This window comes from Lissotriton helveticus, chromosome 5_1, assembly GCF_964261635.1.
Source record: "Lissotriton helveticus chromosome 5_1, aLisHel1.1, whole genome shotgun sequence".
Classification (NCBI taxonomy): domain Eukaryota; kingdom Metazoa; phylum Chordata; class Amphibia; order Caudata; family Salamandridae; genus Lissotriton; species Lissotriton helveticus.
This window is the reverse complement of record NC_136065.1, coordinates 96,351,955-96,379,188: the sequence shown is the minus strand read 5'-3', so window position 1 is coordinate 96,379,188 and position 27,234 is coordinate 96,351,955. Positions and strand designations below refer to the sequence as shown.

Sequence of the window (27,234 nt, the reverse complement as noted above, 5' to 3'; positions counted from 1 at the left end):
GTTGGTGAGAGGGATGGGGATTCTGGCAAGTTGGGGTTGCCACAGTGGGTGGGAGGGGGGGGCAGGATGGTTTGGAAACGTGAAGTTGAATCGTGGTGGAGGTGGGACTGCCGAGGAGGGGCTACCTGACACGGTTGGAGTAAGTCAGCCAGTTGAGGGTCGGCGGGAGGGGGGGGGGGGGGGGGGGAGTTTTCCTACGATTGCTGTTTATGGGACATAGATTTGTGGGCACAGAAGCGCAGGTTCGTATGGAAAGAGAACTACTCGGGAATATTTTGCAAGCAGATTGTGTAGAATGGCAGTGTGATGGCGGGTATTGAACGTGATCCAAAGATAACAGTTTTGTCGGGGATTAAATGATGCCAGGAAAGGTTGGAATGTGATTGCATATCTGGAACGGCACCATGTGCAAATTGCATTATTACAGGAAACGCATCTGCGCCCCCGCTCTAACCACACGTTTGCATGCAAGTGGGCGGATGTGAGAAGCTTTTCGTCGTACTCTGCGTATGCCAGAGGTACGGTAGTGTCAATTAAAAAATCAGTGCAATTTGTGAAGCTGGGGGAGCTAGTTGACCTAGAGGGGAGATTTGTTTTACTATGGGGCAGGCTTGGCACTGACACGGTCACAATAGTGAATTGCTATGCGCCTAATGTTGATACACCTGAATTCTTTACGAATTTGTGGGGTAAGATACTGAACACGGGTTCGATGCACATTGTCTGGGGTGGGGATTTTAATGTTGCCATGGTTCCAGGATTGGATAGATCTGATGGCTGTCATCAATATAATAGACATGCTAGGGATGCATTACAAGGTATAATTAGGGAAGGTGCCTTGATAGATAGCTGGCGGTTTGTGCATGCCGGGCTACGCGAAGGGACACATTTTAAGACGCATGCCAACACCTGGTCTAGACTAGACTATTGCCTCCTGTCTCGTGGACTGGCAATTAACTTGGGCAAGGTTGCTCATTTGCCAAGAACATATTCGGACCACTGTCCGGTGCTGGTTCAGATTGCTGTCCCTGGTTATGGTAAGGCGAGGCCCGCGTGTCGCATGCAGCCTACGATGCTTCTGGATGCCGTGTTCAAAACAGAGCTGGGAGAGGAGATTGCAGAATTTTTTCCTCGGAACAAGGGTTCTGTTGAGAGTGTAGACACTATCTGGGAGGCGTTTAAAGTGACGATCAGGGGGTACTGCATATCAGAGAGCTTTGGGGTGTTGCGAGATATTAAGAGCACTATTGCGAAATTGGAGCGTATATTGAAGGAGCTGGAGACCAGAATGACTGGGGAACCGATGGGGCCTATACACAAGGACTTTAAGGACAAGCTCACGCAATATGAGGAAGAGGCAGCCAGAGAAGCCAAGTTCAGGGGCAAATATTGGCAAGCAAGGCGATATTGTGAAGGGGAAAGGCCGGGTCCGGTCGGGTTCTAACAGAAATCACCAGACATCCAAGGGGTAACACACATATACTGGAATTACATACACAGGAGGGTGGGTCGTGCCCGAAGGGAATACTGGATATGTTTACAGCACATTATGGAAGGTTATATACTACACAATGATCTGGGGAAGTAAGGTTTGAGGAATTTTTAGACGATGTGGCGTTGTGCTGGCTCAGTGGGACGCACATAGGCAGTTTCTGGGCGCTCCACTCGAAATTGATGAAATTCGGGGCGCTATTATGTCCCTCAATAATGGTAAGGCGACGGGGTTGGATGGACTACCAGCTGAATTTTATAAATGCTATATTGATATAATGGCCCCGGTATTGAAGGAGGTCTTTGAAGAGTCATTGGAGGTGGGTATTTTTCCCAGATCAATGAGGGAGGTAGTAATCACGTCTCTTTTAAAGCCGGGGAAAGAACCCACGGAGTGCGATTCGTACAGACCGCACTCCCTTAGAAATTGTGACGCTAAGATATTGGCGAAAGTTCTGGCGACTAGACTCTCGCTGCTTATGACCATGATAGTACTTCCGGAACAGGCGGGGTTCGTCCCCGGCAGGTCCACTAATCACAATTTGCGTACCCTTTTTTCACTGATTCAAACGATCGCACCAGAACTACCCGTGGCGGCTATATTTCTTGATGCTACGAAAGTGTTTGATTCGGTTGAATGGAGTTACCTCTTCGCAATTTTAGCCAGAATGGGATTCCCGAAAATATTTATTGCCTGGATAAGGCTCCTATATACTGATCCAGCGGCGAAGGTGCTGATTAATGGTGAGCTTTCGGCTTCAATATCGATCTCCAGGGGCACCAGGCAAGGGTGTCCGCTGTCACCGTTGCTTTTCGCTATAGCGATAGAACCCCTGGCTTGTCGCATCAGACAGCTACACAAGCAGAGCACCTTTAAATGTTTTCAAAGACAGATAGATATATCGCTTTATGCTGATGACCTGACGTTATATGTGGTGGATCCGCAGACCAATCTGAACTCGCTGCTCCGAGAATTCCTGGTGTTTGGTCGATTGTCAGGCATACAAATTAATTGGAGAAAATCTCAATTTTCCCCCTGACTCCTGCCGTTTCCCATTTTTCTTTGGATTACCCGCTGGCATGGTGTGATTCGGACCTTCGCTACCTAGGTATCCAGGTTTCGCTTGTAAAAGATGATACGATACGACTGAATTATGGCACGGCCATCACTAAACTTAAGGATGATGTTTCACGGTGGATATCGTTACCGCTGTCCATCGCCGGTAGAGCCTCGCTGATCAAGATGGTGGTTCTGCCTCGTTTTTAGGGCTCGGCCTACGCCACCCCAGCGTCAGCAGGGGGCGGAGCTCCGAGCTCCTTTTGTTAAGGGGTTTTGAATCGTGCAAGAAAAATTCCTTAGTGCGCGAGATTTTTCAGTACTTTTAGTTCCAATCTGAGTGGTAATTGGTCCTCGCTGTGCCGTGTTGATAGTAGTCGTAACGCAATAGGCCATATATTTTACTCGTGTTCCACTTCCTACATATCGTGTGCGGTTACGCGCAGGGCCGTCCATAAATTTTAATTAGGAGCCGTCAGGGAGCCGCTGTAATGGAATCCAGATGCTCTGGGCGCGTTCACCATTCTGCAGTGCTTTTGGAGGGCGCGCGTTCGTGTGCATCGTTTCATGTGTAAGTGTATACGGTATGGGCTACGGTATGGCAGAACACAATTTGATTCGTTATCAATTTTCACCTTTTGCAAATAAATGAAGGGTTTAGTGTTTTGACAACTCGTATAGAAGTAACCGTGTTTATGTATACATTTCTGGCAGAAGGCTAAAACGTGCAAACTGTCAGTCCTCTCTGGAAGCTGTTACAAAATATGATTTTACAAAGAGGCAAATCAGCATCCGGCCATATCAGCAGTCGTGCATAAAAAATAATTAAAAATGCAGCAGGAAATCCACTCGTTCTGTACGGGGGAGAGATTAAATAAATGTTACTTGACTTTTCATCTACAGTGGCAGTTCCTTTACACGATAGCAAATTACAACTTGTGAGTAGGCAGCGGGAGTGAAGAAACAGTAAGTGGAGCTTGTGCAGTGGTAGTGTTGCTTAGCTATGATTGTGCAGCAGGTGCAGTGGCACCATTGTGTGGCGTAGTTACCATTCGTGGAGCAGGTGAGGTGTTATCAGTGTTACTTAGCTATGATTGCGCAGCAGGTGTAGTACCACCAGTGTGGCGTAGCTACCATTGTGCAGTAGGTGCAGTGGCACCAGTGTGGCATAGCACCATAGGTGGAGCAGTTGCAGTGGTAGTGTTGCTTAGCTATTATTGTGCAGCAGGTGCAGTGGCACCAGTGTGGCGTAGCTATCATTGGTGCAGCATGTGCAGTGGTACCGGTGAGTGGTAGCTACCATTGGTGGAGCTGGTGCAGTGGTAGTGTTGCTTAGCTATGATTGTGCAGCAGGTGCAGTGGCACCAGTGTGTGCCGTAGTTACCATTCGTGGAGCAGGTGAGGTGTTATCAGTGTTACTTAGCTATGATTGGAGAGCGAAAAGTAACAACCAAGGCACTTTATAAAACTGTGGCATTAACTAATGAATTCATTAGTTAATGCCACAGTTTTATAAAGTTCTCCCATTTTATGTTTGAGAATTAATTTGTTTGAGATTTCATAAATATGTTTTGAATGTTTCTTTTTCTGATTCCATTGATTTTATTATGAAAAAAAATTCTTCCCCCTTTTTAAAGTCTTTTTGATATATATGATTTGTATTATTGTATGTGATTTCCTTTTTAATTGAATTAGTAATAAAATTTGTCTTCAGACCTACTTACATTCCTTCCTCTTTTGTGTAATCCTTTATCAATATTATCAATTTGTCACTCAAGTGCCTTGGTTGTTACTTTTCGCTCTGTTAATCCCTGACCTAGGACTTACAATATCAATTTGTTCAGGGGGTCCTTGTTACCTTTACGCGACTTAGCTATGATTGCGCAGCAGGTGTAGTACCACCAGTGTGGCGTAGCTACCATTGTGCAGCAGGTGCAGTGGCACCAGTGTGGCATAGTCACACACACCACCAGCCATCAGTGCACGCATCAATTGTTAACGCATCCACAATTAACTATTGTAGCAACCTCAGTATGGTACACTTTACTTTTAAACATTCATGTAAAGCACAGCATGCCACCATTGCTACAATTCCAATCTAACGCCTAATTCCACTACACACCACATGCACACACTCCATAACACATGGCGAAAAGACATTGCCATTTACAATGCCATTAGCTCAAACTCAAATAAATCCGAGCCCGATTGCATTTCTAATGCTTGTTTATACCGGTTTCAGAACATCCCATATTATCCGGGTGCCTTCTTTAAAACGTTGCGGTCGGAACTATTGCGATTATTTTGGGGAGACAAACAGCCGAGAGTAGCGTGGTCGGTCATTACCCAACCTTATGTTGATGGGGGATTTAATGTCACTGATTTTCTAATATATTATTTGAGTGCTCAGGCTCAATATGCGTATCACTGGTTTGCTCCCACATCGTTCATGCCACAATTGGCTGTGGAGGATTGGATAGCCCGACCTCTTCCTCTTAAAGGTATTATTTATGGCCCTGTCAGTGTTATAGAGACGCCGGCCACTACGGTGACATGTACGATTGATGCATGGAACCGAATTCTTAATATACTGCCGGTCGAGTTCCTATACGCACCGAGCATGCCTCTCGTGTATCATCCGGGGCTATCCCTGTTGCAAGAAGGGGGATTCCACACACTAGGTCATAAACTGCAATTGTATACTTGGGGACATTTGTTCTTGGGTGGCAAGTTTAAAACACGTGATCAGTTGTTTCAGGAACATTCGCCTACACCATTAGAACTTTCTTACTACATTAGGCTACGGCAGGGACTGCGGAGTGTCCTGCCACGATTCCCAGATGAACCTGACGTAGTACTACCTCTACAAGCTATGCTTGTATCTGCGGATGGACGACATCTGGTTTCGCACCTTTACCGTAGTATTCGCGGGCAGTGTGACAGCGGCGAGAGCAGAGCACTTCAATACTGGAGTACAGATCTTGGCAGGGAAATAACGGCGGCACAGTGGAAATACTGCTGTGGCCTCACGGCTAATATTTTGCCCAGCTCCAGACTAAAAATTATTCACTATACGTTCCTGCAGAGGATGTATTATACGCCGGAGAAAAAGATGAGGTTCCGATTATCGGACAATGCTAGATGTGAATGTTGCATATCGGATGCGGCAGGCTTCCTGCATGTAGCGTGGGAATGCCCAGTTGTCTTTGACTACTGGACAAAGGTACATTTGGCGCTCCAGGAGATGGTTAACGAGACGATTGATAAAGATCCACTCACTATGCCGTTAGGTTACACTATGCAGACGCCTAAATCGATAAGGAAGTTAGTGGATGTAGCATTATTGTTGGCAAAATGCAGAGTGGCATGCAGATGGGAGAGAGGACGAGCCCCGAACTTTAAGGACTGTTTGAATGATCTGATTTATTGTCAGGATCAGCATACAGTTTAAGCAGACACACAACCGGTGAGCAGTAGGGCTAGAGACATATGGTGTCCGCTACGAGAATACTTGCTGGCCATCGCGGCTGCCTCGAATGATGGGAGCCGGGACGATGTGGGCGGTGCCACGGTCGGGTAGGAAGGGTGGCCAACTGCTGCAGAATCTGACCACTACATGCCTCTGTGGTATGTTAGGGTATGTTCCCTGAAGACTGAATGAATGCGATTGCCGTATGCCTAGATTTGAAATTAATGAATACGCCGATGATCACTAGCACTGCACGGAGCTGTGTTGTAGTTCTCTCTCCTTTCTTATTGTTCTTACCACGATAGGTCTATCCTTTCGAGTGACTGTCCTGATGAATGGTGCAGCTATGTAGCGATACCTACCTTATGTGCCAATGCTTCTGTATAAATACTGGATAATGTTGCAACTACAGAATTGTGCTATACACGAGTACTACAGGGAAGGTTCTCCCCCCCTTTGCTCATGTTATGGTTTGATGCTGGACACATAAAAACTTCGGGGACCTCTGAAAGTACAGACACGCTTTTCCTTTAAATATTTTAAAACCTTACATTTTGAGGAGTGGTGTTGTATCTTTGGTCCCCTGCTTGTTTGTTACTCTTCATGGTAATTGGGAACCTTTGGATTCAAACTCGGCCCCCTCGTTGGAAGTTTTCTTTTGAAAAGAACATAGTTGAACTTTGACATTATCTTATGAGAAGTAAGTCCAGAATAATTTTGCACACAAGTCCTTCCTTTCTCCCTTCTACATATTCGGGGCACTTTTGTATATGTATGTTCCAGATGTTTTGCTGGATTTTGAACATTCAGATTGATGTTCAACATGAATAAATAATATTGAACAGAATTTTATAGTATGAGTAATTTAATGGATGCTGCTACATAAATGTGTGTTCTTCCGAATTGTCCCACTGGGACCACCTATCCTCTGTACTGTTAGTCACCCAGGTCCCGGTGGCTTAACTGGGTTGTACTCTTTTTTTCTAACCAGCTATGTAACCAGGCATTTGGAGTAGGTGATGGCATGTTGCCCCAGATAAATTTAGTTTGAAGAATAGTGACAATTTTATATTACGGGTAACCCTTGATTATATTACAGAGTTTGCAAAATGAATCTGCAAATTGCTTCCCAGCAGCATTAGAAATGTAATTTAAAACTATATTTTCTTGGCACCCTAAATGTTAACCAAATTCCTCTCCAATATGGCTTAGGGTGGGGTTAGAGGTGTAAACCTCCTTATTGTGGTTATCCGCTGTCACTTTAACAGTGATGTTCTGATCAAATATGTGGATTAGTTTACAGCCAAGAAGCTTCATGAGAAGTAGCTCCATGTAAAGGGCACTAGATGAGGGTCCAGGACATCCCTCCGAGGACGACAGAGAGCATCCCTAAGAGGGTGACAGAAAGCATCCCTCTGAGGATGACAGAGAGCATCCCTACGAGGGTGACAGAGAGCATCCCTACGAGGGTGACAGAGAGCATCCCTACGAGGGTGACAGAGAGCATCCCTACGAGGGTGACAGAGAGCATCCCTACGAGGGTGACAGAGAGCATCCCTACGAGGGTGACAGAGCATCCCTACGAGGGTGACAGAGAGCATCCCTACGAGGGTGACAGAGAGCATCCCTACGAGGGTGACAGAGAGCATCCCTACGAGGGTGACAGAGAGCATCCCTACGAGGGTGACAGAGAGCATCCCTACGAGGGTGACAGAGAGCATCCCTCCAAGGGCAAAAGAGAGCATCCCTCCAAGGGCAAAAGAGAGCATCCCTCCAAGGGCAAAAGAGAGCATCCCTCCAAGGGCAAAAGAGAGCATCCCTCCAAGGGCAAAAGAGAGCATCCCTCCAAGGGCAAAAGAGAGCATCCCTCCGAGGGCAAAAGAGAGCATCCCTCCGAGGGCAAAAGAGAGCATCCCTCCGAGGGCGACATAGAGCATACCTACGAGGGTGACAGAGAGCATGCCTCCAAGGGCAAAAGAGAGCATCCCTACGAGGGTGACAGAGAGCATCCCTTGGATGTTTTCTTGGGAAGCTGCAGGCAGCCTTTGACAAAGGTGCTTGGGGCTCTGAAACGCGTTAAGCGGAAAATAAACTCAGCATGAAACTTGAGGGGTTCCCCTGGTAGTAATAATTCAGATGAATTGCCTGCCGTGGAGTGCCCCCTCATGCGCAGGACAACTTAGAATTCATACTAATATCATTGTCGATGTGTATATTGTCACTCGCTTTCCACTCTCATTTAACCCCACTTTGCACACAAGTCCTTCCTTTCTCCATTTTACACATTCGGGGCACTTGTGCATATGTATGTTCCAGATGTTTTGCTGGATTTTGAACATTCAGATTGATGTTCAATATGAATAAATACTAATGAGCAGAATTTTATAGTATGAGTAATTTAATGGATGCTGCTACATAAATATTTGTGTTCTTCCAAATTGTCCCACTAGGACCACCTATCCTCTGTACTGTAGTTACATAGCTGTTCACCCTAACAAGTGATCAGTGCACTCGAAAGTAGGTGGCCACTTGCATCAGGAGAAAAGTAATCAATTTAAAACAGAAATGTTTTTAAACTTCTTAGAAAAGGAGGAATTTGGTTTCTTTCCAAATTTCTTAGATGTTTTCTCACATTATGTTTTACATTTATCCGTCTTTTTTCACGTTTTGCTCCTTTGGTTCCCCGTTAATTACTGTCACTGGAATGGCTTGGTGTGTCTCATTAACTTGTATGTGACACTGTAAGAGGTCACTGCACATTCCACTGCTTGTATATTGAATCGGGCTCTCAGCATCAAGTAGGAAAGTGTAAATAATCCATGACTGTATATTTTGTGCAGCTGTCAGAGTGCGTGGGGTCACTGTGCATTGACCCTGCCAGGAGATCATGTGTGTTCCACTCATACATTTAATAATGCACACAAAATAGGAATAGTTCACTTCCTTCTTCTGTTGTATTTCCCAAACAGTATCTCACCTTCAGGAGTTCCCATGCTGGCGCCTCACACTTTTTTCCTATCTCCGTTATCACTGCATTGAGAGAAGTGATTTGATAGGAAAGTTTGGTGATATTTGCATTTTCCACCATGGTGATTTTCTTCTCCATCTCCTTCAGTCTCCTGTGCAGCGTTTGCTCATTTTCTTTCAGGAGTTGCCGCAGTTTTTCAATTTCAGATTCAAGTTTCTTCTTCTCAGTTCTTAGCTTGTTCTGTCAGAAGCAAAGAAAAGCTGGTTAGATTTTATAAAGCTTCCTATAGGCCGTCCAGAGAGTAGGGGTCCAGGAGGAGGGTGGAGGGGTTGCCTATTCTGATTGTCATCACCTTGCACAAAGGCTTTGTCTGAGCGACATCCAATAAATTACATTTGAAAGAGAATTTTGATTTTTCACAGCCTGGTGGGCAGAAAGTCTGGATTTTATTAAAGACACAGGGGCCTCGATTATGCAAAGCTCCTTTATTGCCCGCTCACAGTATCAACAATCGAAGAATATAGAACTTCAATAACTTTCTAATAGACAATAAAGTTCCCCCGCACGCAGTGTTCTTCCTCTTTTGGTTTTGCGAACAAGATTGTAAGTTATGGATCTAAGAAACTAACGAAAAACTTAATCAGTGAAAACTTCTTACTCCTGAAAAGAAAAACCCAAGACAAAATCAATAACTTTTCTCCATCAGGGAGGGTTCCAATGTGGAGGGATAATCCAAGCCTCCGTGTCTTTAATAAAACCCAAAACGCTGCCCACCAGGCTGTGAAAAATCTAAATGTTATGGCATGACACAGAGGTTAACATTATTCAGTTTTAAAGTGCATTTAATACATTGTCAATAAAGATTGTAACAGGTCGAAAATAGCAACTTTTAAACATATTATCATTGGACCAAGCCGCAGCCCCGAGGATATCTACCGGGAAGAGAGGTTTAGAGGCTGAGGCAGCCCTAAGGGAGTGTACACCAAATATAATAATGTCCACACCTGCTTCTTTCATTACTTCTGTCACCCATTGTGCTATGGTAGGGAAGTAAACTGCTCTATGAGGCAATTTATAGGATATTAGCATTTGTTCTGTATTTCCTCTCATACTCACAGTCCTCTCATATTCAATCAAACATTTCACTACAAACATTCTTTCATTCTCTGTAAATAAGGGGTAGAAAACATTAGTTGACATGGTCTCTGTTCGCCTTTTAAATAAAACGAACCCATTCTGGTTGGTAGGCCCTGATGGTGATGTCTAAGGCTTTTATGTCCGAAGTCCATCTAAAAGATACCAGGCATAGCAAGACAGTGACTTTATAAGAGATATGTTTTGGGGATAATCCAGACTTCTCTCCCCAACTTATTAAGACCTGTAGGACATCTCTAATGTCCCATAATGCAGTATATTTTGCAGAAGGTGGGTTTAGTACCCACATACTTCGCATTAATTTTTTAGTCAGTATGTTTTGGCCCACAGAGACTCTGTCTATGAGGCAGTGACATGCTGCAAAAGCCGATCTGCAAACTTTAACTGTTCTATAAGAAAGAGAGTCCTAATGTGAATAAACCAGATAAATAATTAACAACATTTACTAAATCAGTTAACACAGGATTGTAGTTCCTTCAAAGGAACAAACCCATTTCTCCCAAGTCAGTCTATACGCTTTCCTTGTGCCAGGCACTCATGACTCAGATATGAGTCTACAAGCGTCTGCCAAAGGCCTGGATCTGCCGTTGTCTCCTGAAATCCGCCAGGCCATCAGCGTCAGATGTCCATGCTCTTCAAGAGGATGCGACTCTCCTTCTGTCTGGGCCTGTAATTACTTCCCTGAAAGTTGGAATTAAGATTGGTAAGCCTATGCTCATTTGTAGTAGAATTGAGAACCGTGCCTGTGACCTCCAAAGTGGTGTTATCACTACTGTGACCTTCATGTTCCTGCAAACATGCAACAGTAGCTTAGGTAGTAGTAGTAGTAGTAGGTCTTGGTAGCATGACAAAAGGAGCGAAAGCATAAGGTGCTAGGCCCTGCTAATTCTGAAGGAAGGCATCCACCCAGAGGCCTGAGGGTCCGGCATCCAGCTGAAAGATTTTGACAGTTGAGTGTTCCATCTGTCCACAAAGAGGTCCACCCGAAGGGTCCCCATATAGACTGGCAACTGACGAAAAAATCCATGTTTAACCTCCTATTGATAGAATCTCTGAAATTCCGGGAGAACAAATCTGTAACACCATTGCTCTATCCTGGGATATGCTCCGCTGCTACCAACATGCCCTTGCTCAGAAAGTAACTCCAGAAGACCTTGACTAAATCTGAGGGCCCCCCATTGTGTTGACGTATCTGACCGCAGATACGTTGTCCATGCACAATGTTACAGAACACTTCATTAAGTCTTTGGTGAAGCATAGAATGGTAAATGAACCGGTCAATAATTCCAAGCAGTTGATGAGCAACTCCTTCTCCTGATCTGTCCAGCGTCCTCCTGCTGATGAGTCGCCACATCTTGCAACCCATCCCTCTAAACTATCATCTGATTCTATCACTATCTCCTGGTTTTTGCCAAAAATGGCTCCTCCATTCCATGCTTCTTCATTCCTCAGCCACCAAAGTAGCTCCTTCTTTGAATCCAGGTCCAGAGACAGCATTTGAGAATACGATTGACATGTTCTTTATGCTTTGGCTTTGAGTCTTTGGAGCGCACAGTAGATTGCTCTGCTTCTTGACGACAGAAGGCCTAGGATCCTTGCTAGAGCCCACAACGGGAATTTCTTTCTCCCCAAGAGATTCCTCAATTCGTTATGAAGTTTCTTTAACTTTTCCAGTGGCAATTTCAATTCTGCCCTTGTTATGTTCATGACAAAACCCAAGAACTGCATTTACTGGTTTGGTACCATGCTAGATTTTTCCCGTTTATGACAAAACCCAGGTGTTCTATTAGGCTCATGGTAAGTTCTGTGTGGGGTGAGACCACTTATCTGGACTGAGCCATTATCAGGATATCATCTATGTAAACTATTAGTCTCACCCGTCTCACGTCCCGCAAACCTTGGTCAAACACCAAGGGGATGAGGAAAGTCCGAAAAGGAGACTGCACCATTGCCATAGTCTGCCCATTCAGGTGAATTGGAGAAACTTTTGGTGTGGAGTCCAAATTGGGATGGGCAGGTAAGCATCCTTTGGATCTAACCGTGTTAGTCAATCCCCTTTCCTTGGCACATCTCTAAGGAGGTGCACCCCTTCCATTTTGAAGTGGTGGTAGACAACCCATTCGTACAACTCTTTTAGATTTATCACTGGTCTCATTCCTTTGTCCTTCTTCTACACTAGAAAGATATTGCTGATAAAACCTGATTCAGTTACCTCTTGTATTGCCCATTGGTCAATTTTGTATTACTAAGATAGAATCTTATTGTGAGAATATCAATTCTGGGGGAATTTTCCTTTGTAATGGGGAATCTGAAAATTCGATCTTGTGTCCCTCCACTGTGTCTAGGACCAAAGGGTCCTGATTCATCAAGTTACAGTTTCCACAAAATTGGGCTAGTCTGCCTCCTACTTTTTGGGGTGTCTGAAAGGTCTTTCATACTTCTTACCTACTTGTTGGACTCGGCCTCGTGGCGTGGTCCTAACCCTCCCGCATGCCGGGCCTGGGACGACATCGGCCCTCCGTCGACCCGCTGTCGACCCCCCTGAACACGAACCCTCGACGAGAGCAGCTCCCCTGGCATCCCACGGCTCTCCCCCCTGGGACCCCGGCGGACCCTGCTCGCCAACACAGCCGGTCTGGAGACCAGGCCAGACCACCATTTCCGGCCCAACTCCATCTTGGGCCTATCACGTCCCGAGCACGGGGCCGCAGCCATCCCTGGCCCCGGCCTCAGCGAAGCCCCGACATCGAGGCACCAAGATCCTCCCAGGTGGTAGAGTGGCCACTTGGCGGAGCCAGGAAGAGGGGAGTTTCGAGGGGTCTCCAGCCGTCCCCGGACGCCTGGTATCGATCACCCTTCAGCCTCCCTGGGCACTGGCTCCACCCCCTGCTGGGTGTCTGGACACCTTCATCCCGGCCTCTCTGAACCCCAGGCGCGAGGGTCCGGACATCAAAGGACTCCAGTCCTATATCTGGGCCAGCCCTGGATTAGGACTCCAGTTGTATCTTGGAGTCGAAGCCCTGCTGACCTTGTCGCGGCTGATCCTGATCCGAACTCTTGCACCTGGAACCTTCGAGGCCCTGCTGACGCTGTCGCGGCCTGACCAAGCTGAACCACCTTCGAGGCCCTGCTGACGCTGTCGCGGCCTGACCGAACTGAACCACCTTCGAGGCCCTGCTGACGCTGTCGCGGCCTGACCAAGCTGAACCACCTTCGAGGCCCTGCTGACGCTGTCGCGGCCTGACCGAACTGAACCACCTTCGAGGCCCTGCTGACGCTGTTGCGGCCTGACCAAGCTGAACCACCTTCGAGGCTCTGCTGACGCTGTCGCGGCCTGACCGAACTGAACCACCTTCGAGGCCCTGCTGACGCTGTCGCGGCCTGACCAAGCTGAACCACCTTCGAGGCCCTGCTGACGCTGTCGCGGCCTGACCGAACTGAACCACCTTCGAGGCCCTGCTGACGCTGTCGCGGCCTGACCGAACTGAACCACCTTCGAGGCCCTGCTGTCGCGGCCTGACCGAACTGAACCACCTTCGAGGCCCTGCTGACGCGGCCTGACCGAGCTGAACCATCTTCAAGGCCCTGCTGACGCTGTCGCGGCCTGACCCCTTGAACTCACCCCGCACCAGTTGGTGCCAAGACTGTCCCGCTACCCCCTATCCCTGAAACCAAGACTTTACGGATCCTTCGATCCTCGCCTGCTGACCTACAAAGGACTTACCTTAATTTCTTATATAAAGATTCTTGTGAATATTCCTCCTGTGTGGTGTCCATCTGTAAGTAGTGTGATTACTCAGCTGTTACGATTGTAGGAGAGGAACCTCGCCAAGGAGGCCTCCCTACGGCGCTCGGCCTATTCCATACAGAGAGGTGGGTCTCGGGGCGGACACCTTCTGTCTCCCCTGGGGTCGCCTTTCCAACACTACTGAAAAGCCTCTTTGTCTCCGCTCACTTCTGAAGGCTCTCCTGTGAGGTATTTGTTTCTGTGGGCATAAATAACAAATGTGGAGCAAAGTGTGGGTGCGCAAATCTTGACCAGTAATCCCAGGTAGGGTCTTGAAGAGCTTTGGCCACGGCCTAGCTAAAAACCTTATCCTGGAAGACTTTGATGTCTTTCTAGAACTTCTGAATTGAGCTAAATGCTCCCATGTACTTAGCCATGTCCCTGATAAAATTGTCCCCAGAAACGTAGACCCTGGGAGGCAGCTACTCCTTCTCTAGTGGCCAATTTGACCAATTTAGGATCTATTTTTAGCAATATGCTTTTTCATCTCTCATTTGAAAGTGCAGTATTTGCATTCCCCAGGAGGCAAATGGCTATTTGTGCCCATTGGCACAATTCTTTGGGGTCAATGAGGGTGTCTTCAAGATATGCCACTTCAGCCATCTCAAACGTCTTTGTGAGTGGGCCAGTAATATTAAATAGAGAGTCTTGGCAGGACTTGGGGCTTTTATCGATAGCTCCAAGAAAGGAAAAGGCCCTAGGAGCTAAGAGCCACCACCTTTGCGTCTAACTCGGAGGTAGACCCAACTTTATCCGGGAGGGAGGGGTGTGGGCATTCGGATCTAAGACGGGACCTGACCTCTTTTGGTATTTCCTTCCTAGGGCAAAAGGAGAGGTACTCCGCAAAATGCCGCGATGGAGCCAACTCTGGAGACAAGGGGTGTTTGATGAGCAGCGGGTCAAACATATTCTCTCCGAATGGGTCAACAATGCCCATTTTTGACCCAGATGCCCTTGATGCCTCCTTAGTTGTACCCATATTCCTCACCTCTATCTCCTCAATACCTGAATCAAAGTCGGAGGAACATGATAGGTTAATTGCATCCTACAATGTTTCATCACAATCTATGGGAATAGGAACCTCTGGGCCTTTTTCTTGCCCATCTGCAGTGCTAGAGGCACCATCCTCGTCACCGCTAATACGTGAAGTAATTTGTTTTGAGCGTTTGGCTTTTTAACTCCCTTAGGCAGGATTTCCCATGAAGGCTCTTCCTCTGGGCCTTAATCACCCCATCTCTCCCATCAGGGTGTCCGGGGACAGTAACTGGCCAACCCTTCTTGGAGAGAACCTCTACTTTTTTATTAATTAGGTCATCCAGTGTCCCATTACCTTATCCAGTGCCTTATTTAGAAGTTTTTCCAGTCTATCTTCCATAGTATTCTCTGAAGGTTCAAGGGACATGGCAGAAGGTAAATATTATTGAAGATTACTGGGCTCAGTGTAAGGAAACAGCTGCTCTGACAGTTCGTTTAACTGCAACTGCCAGAATTCAAGCAGTTTGCCCAATCAGTTCAAATGGCCACTGTAGTGTCTTTACTAAGGTGTCCCAATCTCCTAAAATGGCCCGGCACATACAGAGTGTGGCTGACTATCGCTTAAGGGTCTTTCTTCTAATTGGGTCGTCCTTTCTTTATTGTTGTGCCTCGGATTATCTCTTTTTTTGGTGTTATTTATAAAACTGTACGATAATTGCATATCGCACCGTTGCCTTTACTTACATGGGCCAGCAGTCGCTGAGGGGAAAGGAGGGCTGCTGGCCTCTTTGTTACGTAGACAGACTTTCTTCCGTTGCCACGCCTGTGAGAAGACTCTACTGGACTGCTGCCGATGGGTGAGCCCCGCTTGCGTAGCTCAACGGCCTCAGTGGGAGGTGACCTTAGCGAGATGGTCTATATTTTTTTTCTTTCAAGAAGCTCCGCAGCAACAAGTGGCGTGGGGTCGGATTTAGAAAAAAAAGAACGGTCCACAGCAAGGGAGTATTTCTCGGCCTTGAGGAGCCGAGAGAAACGCTGAAAAGTTGTGTCGGGTACAGAGGAAGTAGGACATCCGACCCGATGCTCTAAGAGAGGGGAAGTTAAATATAAAAATACAACCACACTCCTTTCTAGGGTTAGGAAAAGACATTGGGAGACATGGGAAGTTACACAATAAACTGGTTGAGGGTGTTGGTACAAGGGTAGGAGGGAGATATTATTCTTATTTTCTATAGAGGAGGGTGGGATATCTCAAGGTGAAAAAAACCACAGTAAGGCGCTGATTATGATGCGGCCTGTACAGGCTCCGACCCTAGGCCAGTGCCTTTATTGCCGTGTAGGAAGGTGGAATCTGACTATATGGTTACCCCCACTTTTTGCCTGGTGTTTTAATGGTTTTCGACTTAGTTGGACTGGGATCCTGCTATTCAGGGCCCCAGTCTATCTGCTTGCTCTATAAAATGGATTCCATGTACTTTAGGTACATACCAGATGGGCTACTGGGTCACCCTTGTGAGCCCCTGTATATGGTCCCTTAGGTACCCAGGGCATAGGGACCCCAGAGGCCTACCAGGGGCTGCAGCATGTCTTGTGCCACCCCTGGTTAGCCTTCCAAACTGACACCACAGGTCTGTACTTACAACCTGGGTAAGGTGGTGTAAGCACCCCTTACTTAGATATAGTATACCTATATCTACCTTATGTAAAGACACATAGCAACCTATAAGTCACTCCTATGGCAGGCCTTGACAAACCTGAAGGCAGAGTGCTTGGTTTTGTGTGAGAGGGTGCCCTAGCAGGAGCTGAGCCCCTCTGCAGCTTTCGGAACCATCTCCTTATGGCTCTTCTAGGATATAGCCATACCATATACTCTTAAGTGCATTATAATCCTCGCAGTTAATGCTAACTTTGGTTTGGCTTTATCAAAACATGTTGTGTAAGGTGTAAACACTTTGGAATACTACCCCCGCCGCCAGAACGGCGCGGGGTAGCATTCCACCCTTCTAGAGGGAGACGACATGTAGTTACTGGTAAACCCGGTTAAAGTTAAACAGAGCCCCAGCATCACAAAATGGATACTGAATTTGAATTTAAAAACATTTGTTGAGCGCACTTATACCAAGCGGTTTCATTGCGCTATTGGGGGTTACGACCAACAGGTAGCAGCAAAGCGTTTTAAGTAGAGAAGGCGCGGGAGAAGAGAAGAGTTTTAAGATTTTTCCGGAACTCTAAGTAAGTGGAAGAGGTACGGAGTCCCAAGGGGAGGGAGTTCCAGAACGTTGGCGCTAGGGCCGCAAATTTTGCCCCGCCAGCTTTCTTCTTCTTGAAGCGGGGTACGGTCAGGAGTGCCATGTGGGTTGAACGAAGTTCTCTGCCCGGTAGGTAGGGGCTGATGCGTGAGTTGATAAACTCGGGAGCGGTGCCCATCCTGGCCTGGTAAGTGAGGCAGCCCAATTTGAATAAGGAACGTTCTCTCACAGGCAGCCAGTGCAGGGCCTTCAACAATGGGGTGGCACGATGGCATTTGGGCAATCCATAGATCAGGCGGGCAGCCTGGTTCTGCACCAGCTGCAGGCGATGTAAGGCGTAGGCCGGTGCGCCATTGTAGATTATGTTTCCATAATCAAGGCGCGAGAGCACCATAGCCATTATGATGACCTTTAGCGCCGGAAGGGAGAAAAAACTGGATATTTTCCTGATTATCCTGAGGGAGAAGAAGCAGGAGGAAACTACCGAGCTGACTTGGGAATGTACAGAAAGTTGTGCATTTAGCAGGATCCCAAGGGTCTTGACTTTAGGGACTGGGAGTGGGGGGGTACCTAGTGAGGGGGGCCAGAAGGACGGGGACCATGGACTGCAGCCACCTCCGGTCAAGACTAGCTCAGTCTTGTCTGGATTAAGCTTGAGGTGGTTGCAGTTCATCCAGTCCTGAATGAATAGCATAACAGTTTGGACGTTCTGAGCGGATGAGGGGGAGTGGGAGAGATTGAAGATTAGCTGGAGGTCGTCGGCATAGTTGAACACCGTGACCTCCAGCTGCTGCAACATAAAAATGAGGGGGTAGATATATAGATTAAACAGATTGGGGAGAGTGACGAACCCTGGGGGACGCCGCACTCCACCTTGCGGGGAGCGGCAGTGAAATCAGCAAGGTGGACCGCTTGAGTCCTATCACGTAGGAAGAACTCAACCAATGAAAAGGCTGAGCCCTCTATGCCCGCCGCCCTGACACGGGTGAGGAGGGTGGAGTGGTCCACCGTGTCAAAGGCGGCGGAGAGGTCCAGAAGGATAAGGGCCTGCGAGAGATTGGTGTCAATGCCTTAGTGATTTCGGTAATGGATGGACTTCGCGACCTTCTCCGTGGAGTGTAGCGGTCGAAAACCTGCCTGACGGGGGGAGAGACAGTGATTCGTTTCCACGTGAGCACTCAGGGTAGTGGTGACGTGAGTTTCCAAAACCTTTCCCAAGTAGGGTAGTAGGGAGATGGGACGGTAGTTGGAGGGGGATGAAGGGTCGACATCAGGTTTTTTAGGATGGGAATAGCGACCGCTGCTTTGTGAAAGTTGGGGACAATGCCATAGCTGAGCGAGTCGTTGAGGAGGGTGAGGGGGGGGGGGACAGGGCAATGTAGGTAGATCTCTCTAAGAATGTGGGCAGGGCCGAAGTCCAGAGGAGAGCCAGATTTTACCCGTTGGAGCAACGGGGGAAGAGAGTCCATGGTCAGAGGGGGAATAGTGGTTAGTTTGGTGGCGGTGGGAGGGGGGGAGGGATTAATGAAAGTTGTTGAGGGGGGGGGGGGATGTTATTTTTAATTTTGGCAACCTTCTCAAGGAAGAAGGCATTGAGCGAGTTGCAAAGATGTTGGGAGGGAGGGATCGTGGCCGTGGCTCTGTTGGATGTAGCTAATTCGTGCACTGCTGCCACAGACACGAGTCTGCCCTCCTGCTGCTGGACAAAACTATGGCAGGGGAGGCCTGGACAATAGGTTTCCTGTCTAGGGAGGTGCTGGCACCTCCCCAGACAGGCTTTAGTTGATTGGGGCAGGGTGGGTTGCATTCAGTGAATGCTTTTCGGACAGTGCCTGGGGCACACAAGGTGCTCCATGCATTTCCCAGTTCAAACAGGTTGCTGGGGCGCTCAGCCCCAGCTCTGGCGCGAAACTGGACAGAGGGGAAGGGGTCTAACCACCCCCTCCCAAGGTCCACCCATAGGAGGGACCTTAGAGTTAGTCCAACCCTAAACTTACTGTAAGTATAGAAACCCAGTCCCTAGATTACCCTGGACGAAACTCTGCAACATATATCTTGGACCTTTGACATTCCATTTCGACTGGAAGACAGAAGAAATCTCCCAAGGAGTGACCACCCTGTTCAAACAGGCACTAACTGCATCTTTGACAGTCTGCATTTTCGTGGCTCCCGCCGGATCCCGAAGAATCTGCGACACAGGACACAGACTTCCAGACATCTCGGATGCTGACCTGCACTCCCAGCAAAGCTGAGACCTGTGGCAGACATGAGAGACGTAGGACCGGAACTCCTGGACATCCTGCATCTTTGCAACTGCACCTACTTCCCGAGGTATCCTGAAGTTGTGGATTGGGGTATTTGAAGCCCCTCCCCCGTGCACCTTTTGCATTGAAGCTCAGAGGCCTACACTCCACGAGTGTCCAGTGGGCCCGCTTTATGCATTTCCGCTCGAGGCCCCTTTGCGGTTCCTAGTCCGTTGGCTAGCGAGCCCCCACGAAGGGCCATCTTTGATTTAGTGAGCTTTCCTGGTTGCTCCAGACATGCTCCCAATCCTCTGCAAGAGGAGTCCCTCAGACCTTGTTGGTCTGCACCGAAGCCAATCTTGTCATCTTGCGTGGGTTGCTGTTGTCAAGGCTTGTTGGGTCCACTCCGGATTCCGACACTGCAGTCAACTAGATCCTTCATGGGACAGCTCAAATCCAGCTCCTGGTTGTCAGCCGCCTCCTGGTCCTCGTGGCTGAAGAGTCAAGCTTCACCTCTTTCACCTGAAATCACCAGACATCGTCTGGGATCTTCTCCTCGCCATCCTGGTCACTGGCTAGTGACCCAGACTCTGTCTCCTCTGCTTTCAGGTTCTTCACATCTCCGATCCACCCTTGGATCCATCCAGACACTTTTCCTCTGGTCGCCTGCAGCATTTCTTCGCAGCTCTCCATAGACGACGAAACCAGACACCTAAAGACACCTATGCACCCGGCTTCCCTGGACGAGGTAACACGAGTACTCCGGTGCTCCCATGGGTCTTGACTCTCGAATTGTCCTAGTCTAAAAGGGTTCCATCGTAGTTCACCTAGAAGTGCCCTTAATCTTTCAAATTGTAACTTGTTCGTTCTCCATAGAAAGTCAATGGTGATCCGCGGCTGGGTTTAGACACTGCACTCGTCCCCAGTAGGCCTCCTGCATTCTAACCTTAGGTGGTTATAGCGGTTCTACAGGCCCTAGGCCTGCTTTATAACTCTCACGACATTCTTAGATCACTATTTTAGTATATGGTTTGTGGGGCCCCTAGGGCATAAAATATACTGTGCAACTTATCGTATGCTAATTAAGTTCCTTGTATTGTACTTTTACCTCTGACCTCAAAGAGTCCAGAGGGGTTGTATTTAGAATAAATACATATATATTTGATATATTCCTTGTGTGGTATGCTTTCATTTGATCATTCAAGAGATTATTATTGGTAAAACAACTAGCTTAACTCGCCTGAAGGGTGCTCTCCACAGCTACCACTAGGATAGCTTTCTTTAAGGTTGACTTTACAACCTACCATCAATAAGGGTTGTTTGGACTGGTGCAAGGTGCCCACTAGACTAGTGGACATCATATACCAGGCCAACTTCTCACCGCCGCATCATAATGTGCCAGTTGGTTTACTTTCCGACCACCTAATCAAGATGAGATAAGAAATGGGCGGTCGGAAAGTAAACCGGCCGGTCATTACGGCTGGCTTCCGACAGGCTCTCGAGCCCATCCGCCCGATGGCAGCCGGCCTGTACTTTCAAGGGCCGGTCTGTCCGACATGGAAACCATTGCGAAAGCATGTTTGGGAGCCCCCAGCAAGGCCTCCTTTGATGCACGGTCTCTGGTTGGAGTAGAGGGGGCAACTATGGTGCACCACTGTTGATCCCTGCACGGGGTGCAGGGTGCAGAGATGAACCGCACTTTCAATTTCACTATCGGAGCATGCATTACAGACGATTTACAGCCAGAATGCATGCTCCCATATAGTGTTATATAGGCACGCGACATAACAGTGTTCAATCGCATCCTAATGAGGCAGTTTGGACCGCCAACATCGATATCAGCCCTAAGTATTAGTATTATAAAGGCTGTACTTATCGTATGAGCAGAAGCAACACCGAAAGGGAGAACACTGCATGTGGCGGGACTTTATAGCCTATTAAAATGTTTTTGAAGTTCTATATTCTTCAATTGTGCTGCTGTGAGTTGGCAATAAAGGAGATTTGCATAATGTAAGCTTCAAGGTTATGCCATAAAATCTAACTCAATCAGTTCAAAAGCTTTCGAGCTTTAGTCGCAACTGCCAATGATGACCATTTGCTGAAGACTCGACCATGCGGTTGCAACTGTTATCATCGAGCATCTTTGTGCAACTGTCCTTGAAGCCCACACTGTCAATGACAAGTGGCACGATGGAGACCTGACAAACTGATTAACTCTATCAGTTATTGGCTCCAATGTGGATGCCCTACAGCTCCGTACAATTATAGCTTGTGCTATAGGAACGGGTACTCCGAGCACACCACCACCAAGTACGTATAGCAGGGCAGAGGAATGTGCAGTCTGAAAAATATAGTTTTTGCCTGGGTGAACTCCTTGAGGCAAAAGTCACTGAACTGATACATAGTAGTCCGTGGGGCTGCCCAGAAGAATCAAAGCTTCCCAGAAGAATCAAATGGGGGCATACTGCAACCACCACATTCAACAACTGGGTAAATTCATGGATAGGTTGGCCACCGAGCTAACAGAAGAAGGGCGCAATTGCAACATGGAACGGTATCACCGGGACCCTGGCGGCGACACTACGCAGGGACTCAGATAGAACAACTCAATGGCACCCTCCAACTGCATATGGGTATAACGAAACAATTAAAATAAGTGCTAAACAACTGAACAAGAAACGAAATGCATTCCGTAAACTCGGCACAAGTTTAAATAAAAAACAATTACAAGAAGCCACAAAAAGCCACTCTAAGAAGGTGTGGGCAGCTAAACGAGATCACTGTGAAGCACAATGGCTGAAAATGTTTGACCTGTTGAGCCCCGGGAAATCACAAGAGTTTTGGAGTTACCTAAGCAACCTCGGACGAGGTATAAACCACAGAGAAAATTCCCTCGAGGCATCCATCTGGGTTGCCCATGTAAAAGCACTTTATACCGAAGATGGACCGGACAATCAGCAAAATGATGCACCGATAGTAGGCGACGAGCTAGACTCCTTTACCACAGAGAAGGCTCCGCCGGGAAAACCGCTAGTGGCTAAAATCCTAAAAAACAGACAAAACGGCGCTCCGGGCCCTAATGGGCTCCCGGGTCACCTATTTAAAGCGAACGTTGAATTTTGGTCCGAAACCTTGACCTACCTGTACGCCGAATGCTGGCTTTCGGGAGACGTGCCAGATTCACGGAGAAGCTCACTCTTACATCCAATCCACATAAAAGGGCCCCAAAACAGATCCATCAAACTACCGTATGATCGCCCTCCTGGACATCGAGGGAAAAGCCTACGCTAGCGCCATTCTGAGGGATCTTACAGATTGGACGAGAGGAAAGCCTACTCCCATTCTGCCAAACTGGATTTAGACCTGGTTCCACCAGAGTAGACAACATTACTGCACTTTCCTATCTGGCTCATCAAGCGCGGTTGCGCAAAAGTCTCCCCCTATTCGCTTGTTTTATTGACTATTCAGCAGCGTTTGACGGGGTAGATCGCACTATTTTGTGGAGAAAACTAGCTCAATGGAACATCAACCCATCCCTGATAAGAGCGATCCAGTCCTTGTACCAAAAAATATGGGTGAGAATCAAACTCTCGAGGGACTCTGCATCCGCAAAGATTGACACAGACCGAGGACTAAAACAAGGGTGTGTTTTGGCCCCTCTGTTGTTTAACTTCTATACCGCGGACATGGCGAGAGCCTTGACTGGGGCAGCCCTAGCAACTCCAAAGATCGGAGGAACCAAAATCCAATTCATGCAATATGCAGACGACCTGGTACTCCTGGACCATACTAAAATTGGGCTACAAAAGGCGCTGACGGCGCTCGCAGTATATAACAACAATAATAGGCTGGTAGCAAATGCCTCCAAGTCAAAAGTAATCATCTTCGGTCATTATCCAAAGAAAAAATCTGTAAAATGGAGGCATGGCCATCTCTCCCTGGAAACAACACAACGATACACCTACTTGGGCATTTGCTTTCAAGAGTCGGGGCTTTCAAGCGCCCACCTAAAGAAAATCCAAGGCAAAGGCAAAACCATCACCTATGCCCTATGCAAATTACAAGCCTCCCTGTATAGTCCATCCACAACGGCCATCCAAAGAGTACTCAAGGCTAAGTTAATGCCGGCCCTCAATTACGCTCAACAAGCATTCCTGGGTAAACTCAACAAAGACTTAGAAAAAATCCACTGTCAAGCTTATAAGAGACTGTTCCACCTACCAAGGTGCACCAGAAACACCCTTGTCCGCTTGGAGTTCACGCTCAACCAGCAAAATCTGGAAGAGATGGCCGCCCTAAGTAAATACTACTTCCTTACAACAGCGGCACCCGAGAACAGTCTTAAGACAGTCTTGAAATACATCTTCATGGAACCTGGGAATCCTTGGTCGGCCACCCTCAATGCGGCAAAGGGCCGTCTCAATCTAGCCATTGAGTCCTGGAACCCCGAACACGTCAATTACACCGCCATTAAAAGCGCAATTAAAAAACAAGTACGTGTGCGCTCGCGGGAATTGGACCTGGAGTCACTGGAAAAAGAGATTTTCATGAGTTCCTAAGCTTGCCGCAAATTGTCCACAACCCCAAACACCATCTCACGCAGGCCGTTGGCCGCGCAGCTCTCCACAAGATTTTAGCCTACAGACTACACCCCTTGCCCCTAAAAGAACTATATGCTTCCAAAAAGGCCGGATTAGGGGCCTGGGAATGCAGGCTCTGCAGGTATAAACGAGAGTCATTGGCCCACCTTCTATTCTGCTGCCCGGCACTGCGCACGGCTCGTAGCCTTTATCTTAGGCCCATCCTAAGAGAAGCAGGGTCACGTACCGTAAAGGAGGTGATTCATCAATTATATACGGTAAAACAGATGGCCTCCTTTGGAAAGTATATTCAACAGACACGGTCCAAGTTGATGGCCATTCAGGGCTCACATGAATAGAGACTTTGCAGATGCACGTCGGACTGTCTTATGATCTTTTTCACCGCATTCATCAGTGCCCAGGGAACTTCACACAGACTTGCTTGCTGACACCCCCCTGATTTTAACTTTTGTAATTTTGTATCTTCTAATTTTGTATCTTGGTTTTAATGTAATGGTTTTGAGTAACCAAACAATAAAGTATTCATTCATTCATTCATTCATTCATTCATAGTCCGTGGGGTACCCCAGAGTCTGTGCTTGATTAATACCTATGCTCATACAGGGGACTAAAGTATCTAGAACTCTTATAGAGAGTAGAGGCTACCAGAGGTCCGCTGCGCTATTCTGGGGATCGTACAGTGCAAACGTGTAATTGTAGCTTTATTGAACTGGGTGGTATTTTTTGTTGTGACCTTAAAAAAAAAATTCTTACTAAAGATAAGTATTAGGCTAGACATAATATTATTGTGTCTGTTGATTGACTGTTGGGTTCTGAGTGCCTGGCGCGCCTTCTGCCGCTGTCAGAAGCCTTTGACTCCTCGACCTTGCTATCCTGGGAGTCAAGGGCAGAAAGGGATATCAGTGGAATGTTTCATAGCCACTGTAGGACAGACCTCAGGACACCAGAGGCAAACAACCTCAACCAACATGTCCATCAGCCACTCTCTGACGTTCGTCCCTCCTGCCCCTGATCGTGGTCCATCACCACCCTCTTTTGTACCGCTTTTGGCCGATCATTGTTTTTTACTTCGATGAACTCTCTTGGATGTTCTGTGGTTTGTGGATATATATATACACACAATACCATAGCATGATTACACTGATAAAACCTTTGTTTAGGAAGGGGCTTACACCAGGCTTGCTCAGTCTGATGGATGTATAGATCATTACTGATCCCCGCATACACAACCCACAGAGGTACACACCCACACAGAACCACACATACATTTCCAGACTCGCACACAAACCTTGTACAAACTCACAGGTGGATATCCTCAGTCCATGCATGCACAGACTCACAGCACAGAGGCACACATCCATGCATATATATACTCCCACACAGATGCATATAAAGTCACACAGATGTATAACTCCAGATCCATGCATATACACTCCCAGAGGTACACACTCATACAAATGCACACATTAATGTGCACACTCACACACAAACCTTGTAAAGACTCACAGATGGATATCTTCAGTCCATGCAGGCACAGAATTACACATCCATACATATATATATATATATATACTCACACAAAGATGCATATAAAATCTCATGGTTGTGTAACTCCAGACGTATGCATGTATCACACCTTGTGATACGCAAACTCATAGAAGCATCCACATATGTAAGTACAAACCCACAGACTAAAGCATACACAACTCTCAACCACACATGCACATAGACACACACATGTATTTGCATACTCTGTATCTCAAACCCTATATATGCATATTCAAACACACACAAGCACTAATCCAAGCCCATAAAACAGATATAGAGATCCTCAGACATGCATGCACTCCATCAGGTAACTCCAGGGCCATCCATACTTGAACAAATACTTAGACACATGTCTAAGTGTGAACATGCACACACACACACACACACACACACACACAGGCACGTACTCACAGTCAGATAATGCCACACCTGTGCACATACTCTAACACACACAGTGTGAGTGTGTAAGTACTACCTTAGTATCAGAAGAGTAATTCTTGATTTTATGATTTTTTTAGGATGAACCCTTGGCCGAATGCATTCCCAATATCCAAGCGCAGTGACTCCTTTCAGTATATTCATTTGCTGGTGACCATGACACAGTTTGCAGGGTGACTCATCAGCCTCTGTGTTCTTGAACTCTAAGAGATCGCAAAAAGACATGGGCAGGGACATACACAGACAGCACTCACTGCAGCCACTCACCCTCATGGTTTGATACTGTTCTTCTTCCTTGATTTTAGACTCCTGAAAATATTTGTCCTCTTTCTTCAGAAGACTCAGCCACTCTTGAAGTTTTACCTGCAGAGATGAAAGTGCAAGAACTAAGTGTAGATATATGGAGTGCAGTCTTTTTTTTGTTATTATTAATACATTTTATTGACTTAACGGTACATAGCGGGTGGTGCTCGAAGCATACATTTTGGATACAGTTTATATGAGATGGTACCAATTATATTCAAACAACATTGCCTGTGAACATACAGGCCCAATAACTAAACTTGGCACAGGTTACTTTACTATATGTTTCACTATCAGTAAAATGTTCAGGTGTACATGTTTAGATGACAGAGCGACTCATCTTACCTAAATATTGGTCCAGTTTGATTTGATTGCCTCGTTTAGGGAGGGTCTGATGGGAGGCAAGTCTTTGCTGCCGTATGTTGCCCAGTAAGACCATATTTTCGTGGACAACCACATGCCTGATACACTCCGATTTCAGCCTCCATGCATTTGTCCGCGGCCTTTCTCCACCCACCCATTGATGGAGGGGAGGTACCCTTCCATGTTTGGGCAATGCCCCGCTTGGCAAGTGTGAGGCCCAAAAATAGCAGATGTTTATAGCGATTCCCCCTATCCCTTTGGTGCTGTGAATCAAGTAAAGCTTGGGATCGAATGGAAGACGCCAGTACAGGACCCAAAAGGTTTTCTGCCGAGCAAAAATTATATTAAATAACAACACTCTCAATGTTCTTAGTCACAATATTCTTATATTGTCCATTGAATACATTCACTAGTTAGACACCAGAATCCAGTGTAGATTAGTCCATATTTATTTCTCTTGATTCAGTTCATCAGTTTCAATATTTTCTGTAGTCAGATCAGCCTTATAAGCAGGTCAGCCGACACGTGTTTCGTTGTTTAAAACAACTTCATCAGGGCTGCAAACCAGAATGAATATATAAAGTAAA

At 47.0% G+C, this 27,234-nt stretch overlaps 1 protein-coding gene across 2 annotated transcripts in view; it reads right to left on the bottom strand.

Annotated features, from left to right (window-relative positions):
- The window catches only part of LOC144752986 (E3 ubiquitin-protein ligase TRIM39-like), a 188,487-nt gene that overhangs the window by 126,751 nt on the left and 34,502 nt on the right, over positions 1-27,234 (bottom strand). For both annotated transcript variants that reach the window (XM_078640795.1, XM_078640797.1), the window contains exons 2-3: positions 26,249-26,344; positions 8,995-9,225 (exon numbers count right to left, since the gene is read on the bottom strand). In XM_078640795.1, the coding sequence (XP_078496921.1) occupies positions 8,995-9,225; positions 26,249-26,344 (327 nt within the window). The remainder of the gene's footprint in view (positions 1-8,994; positions 9,226-26,248; positions 26,345-27,234) is intronic.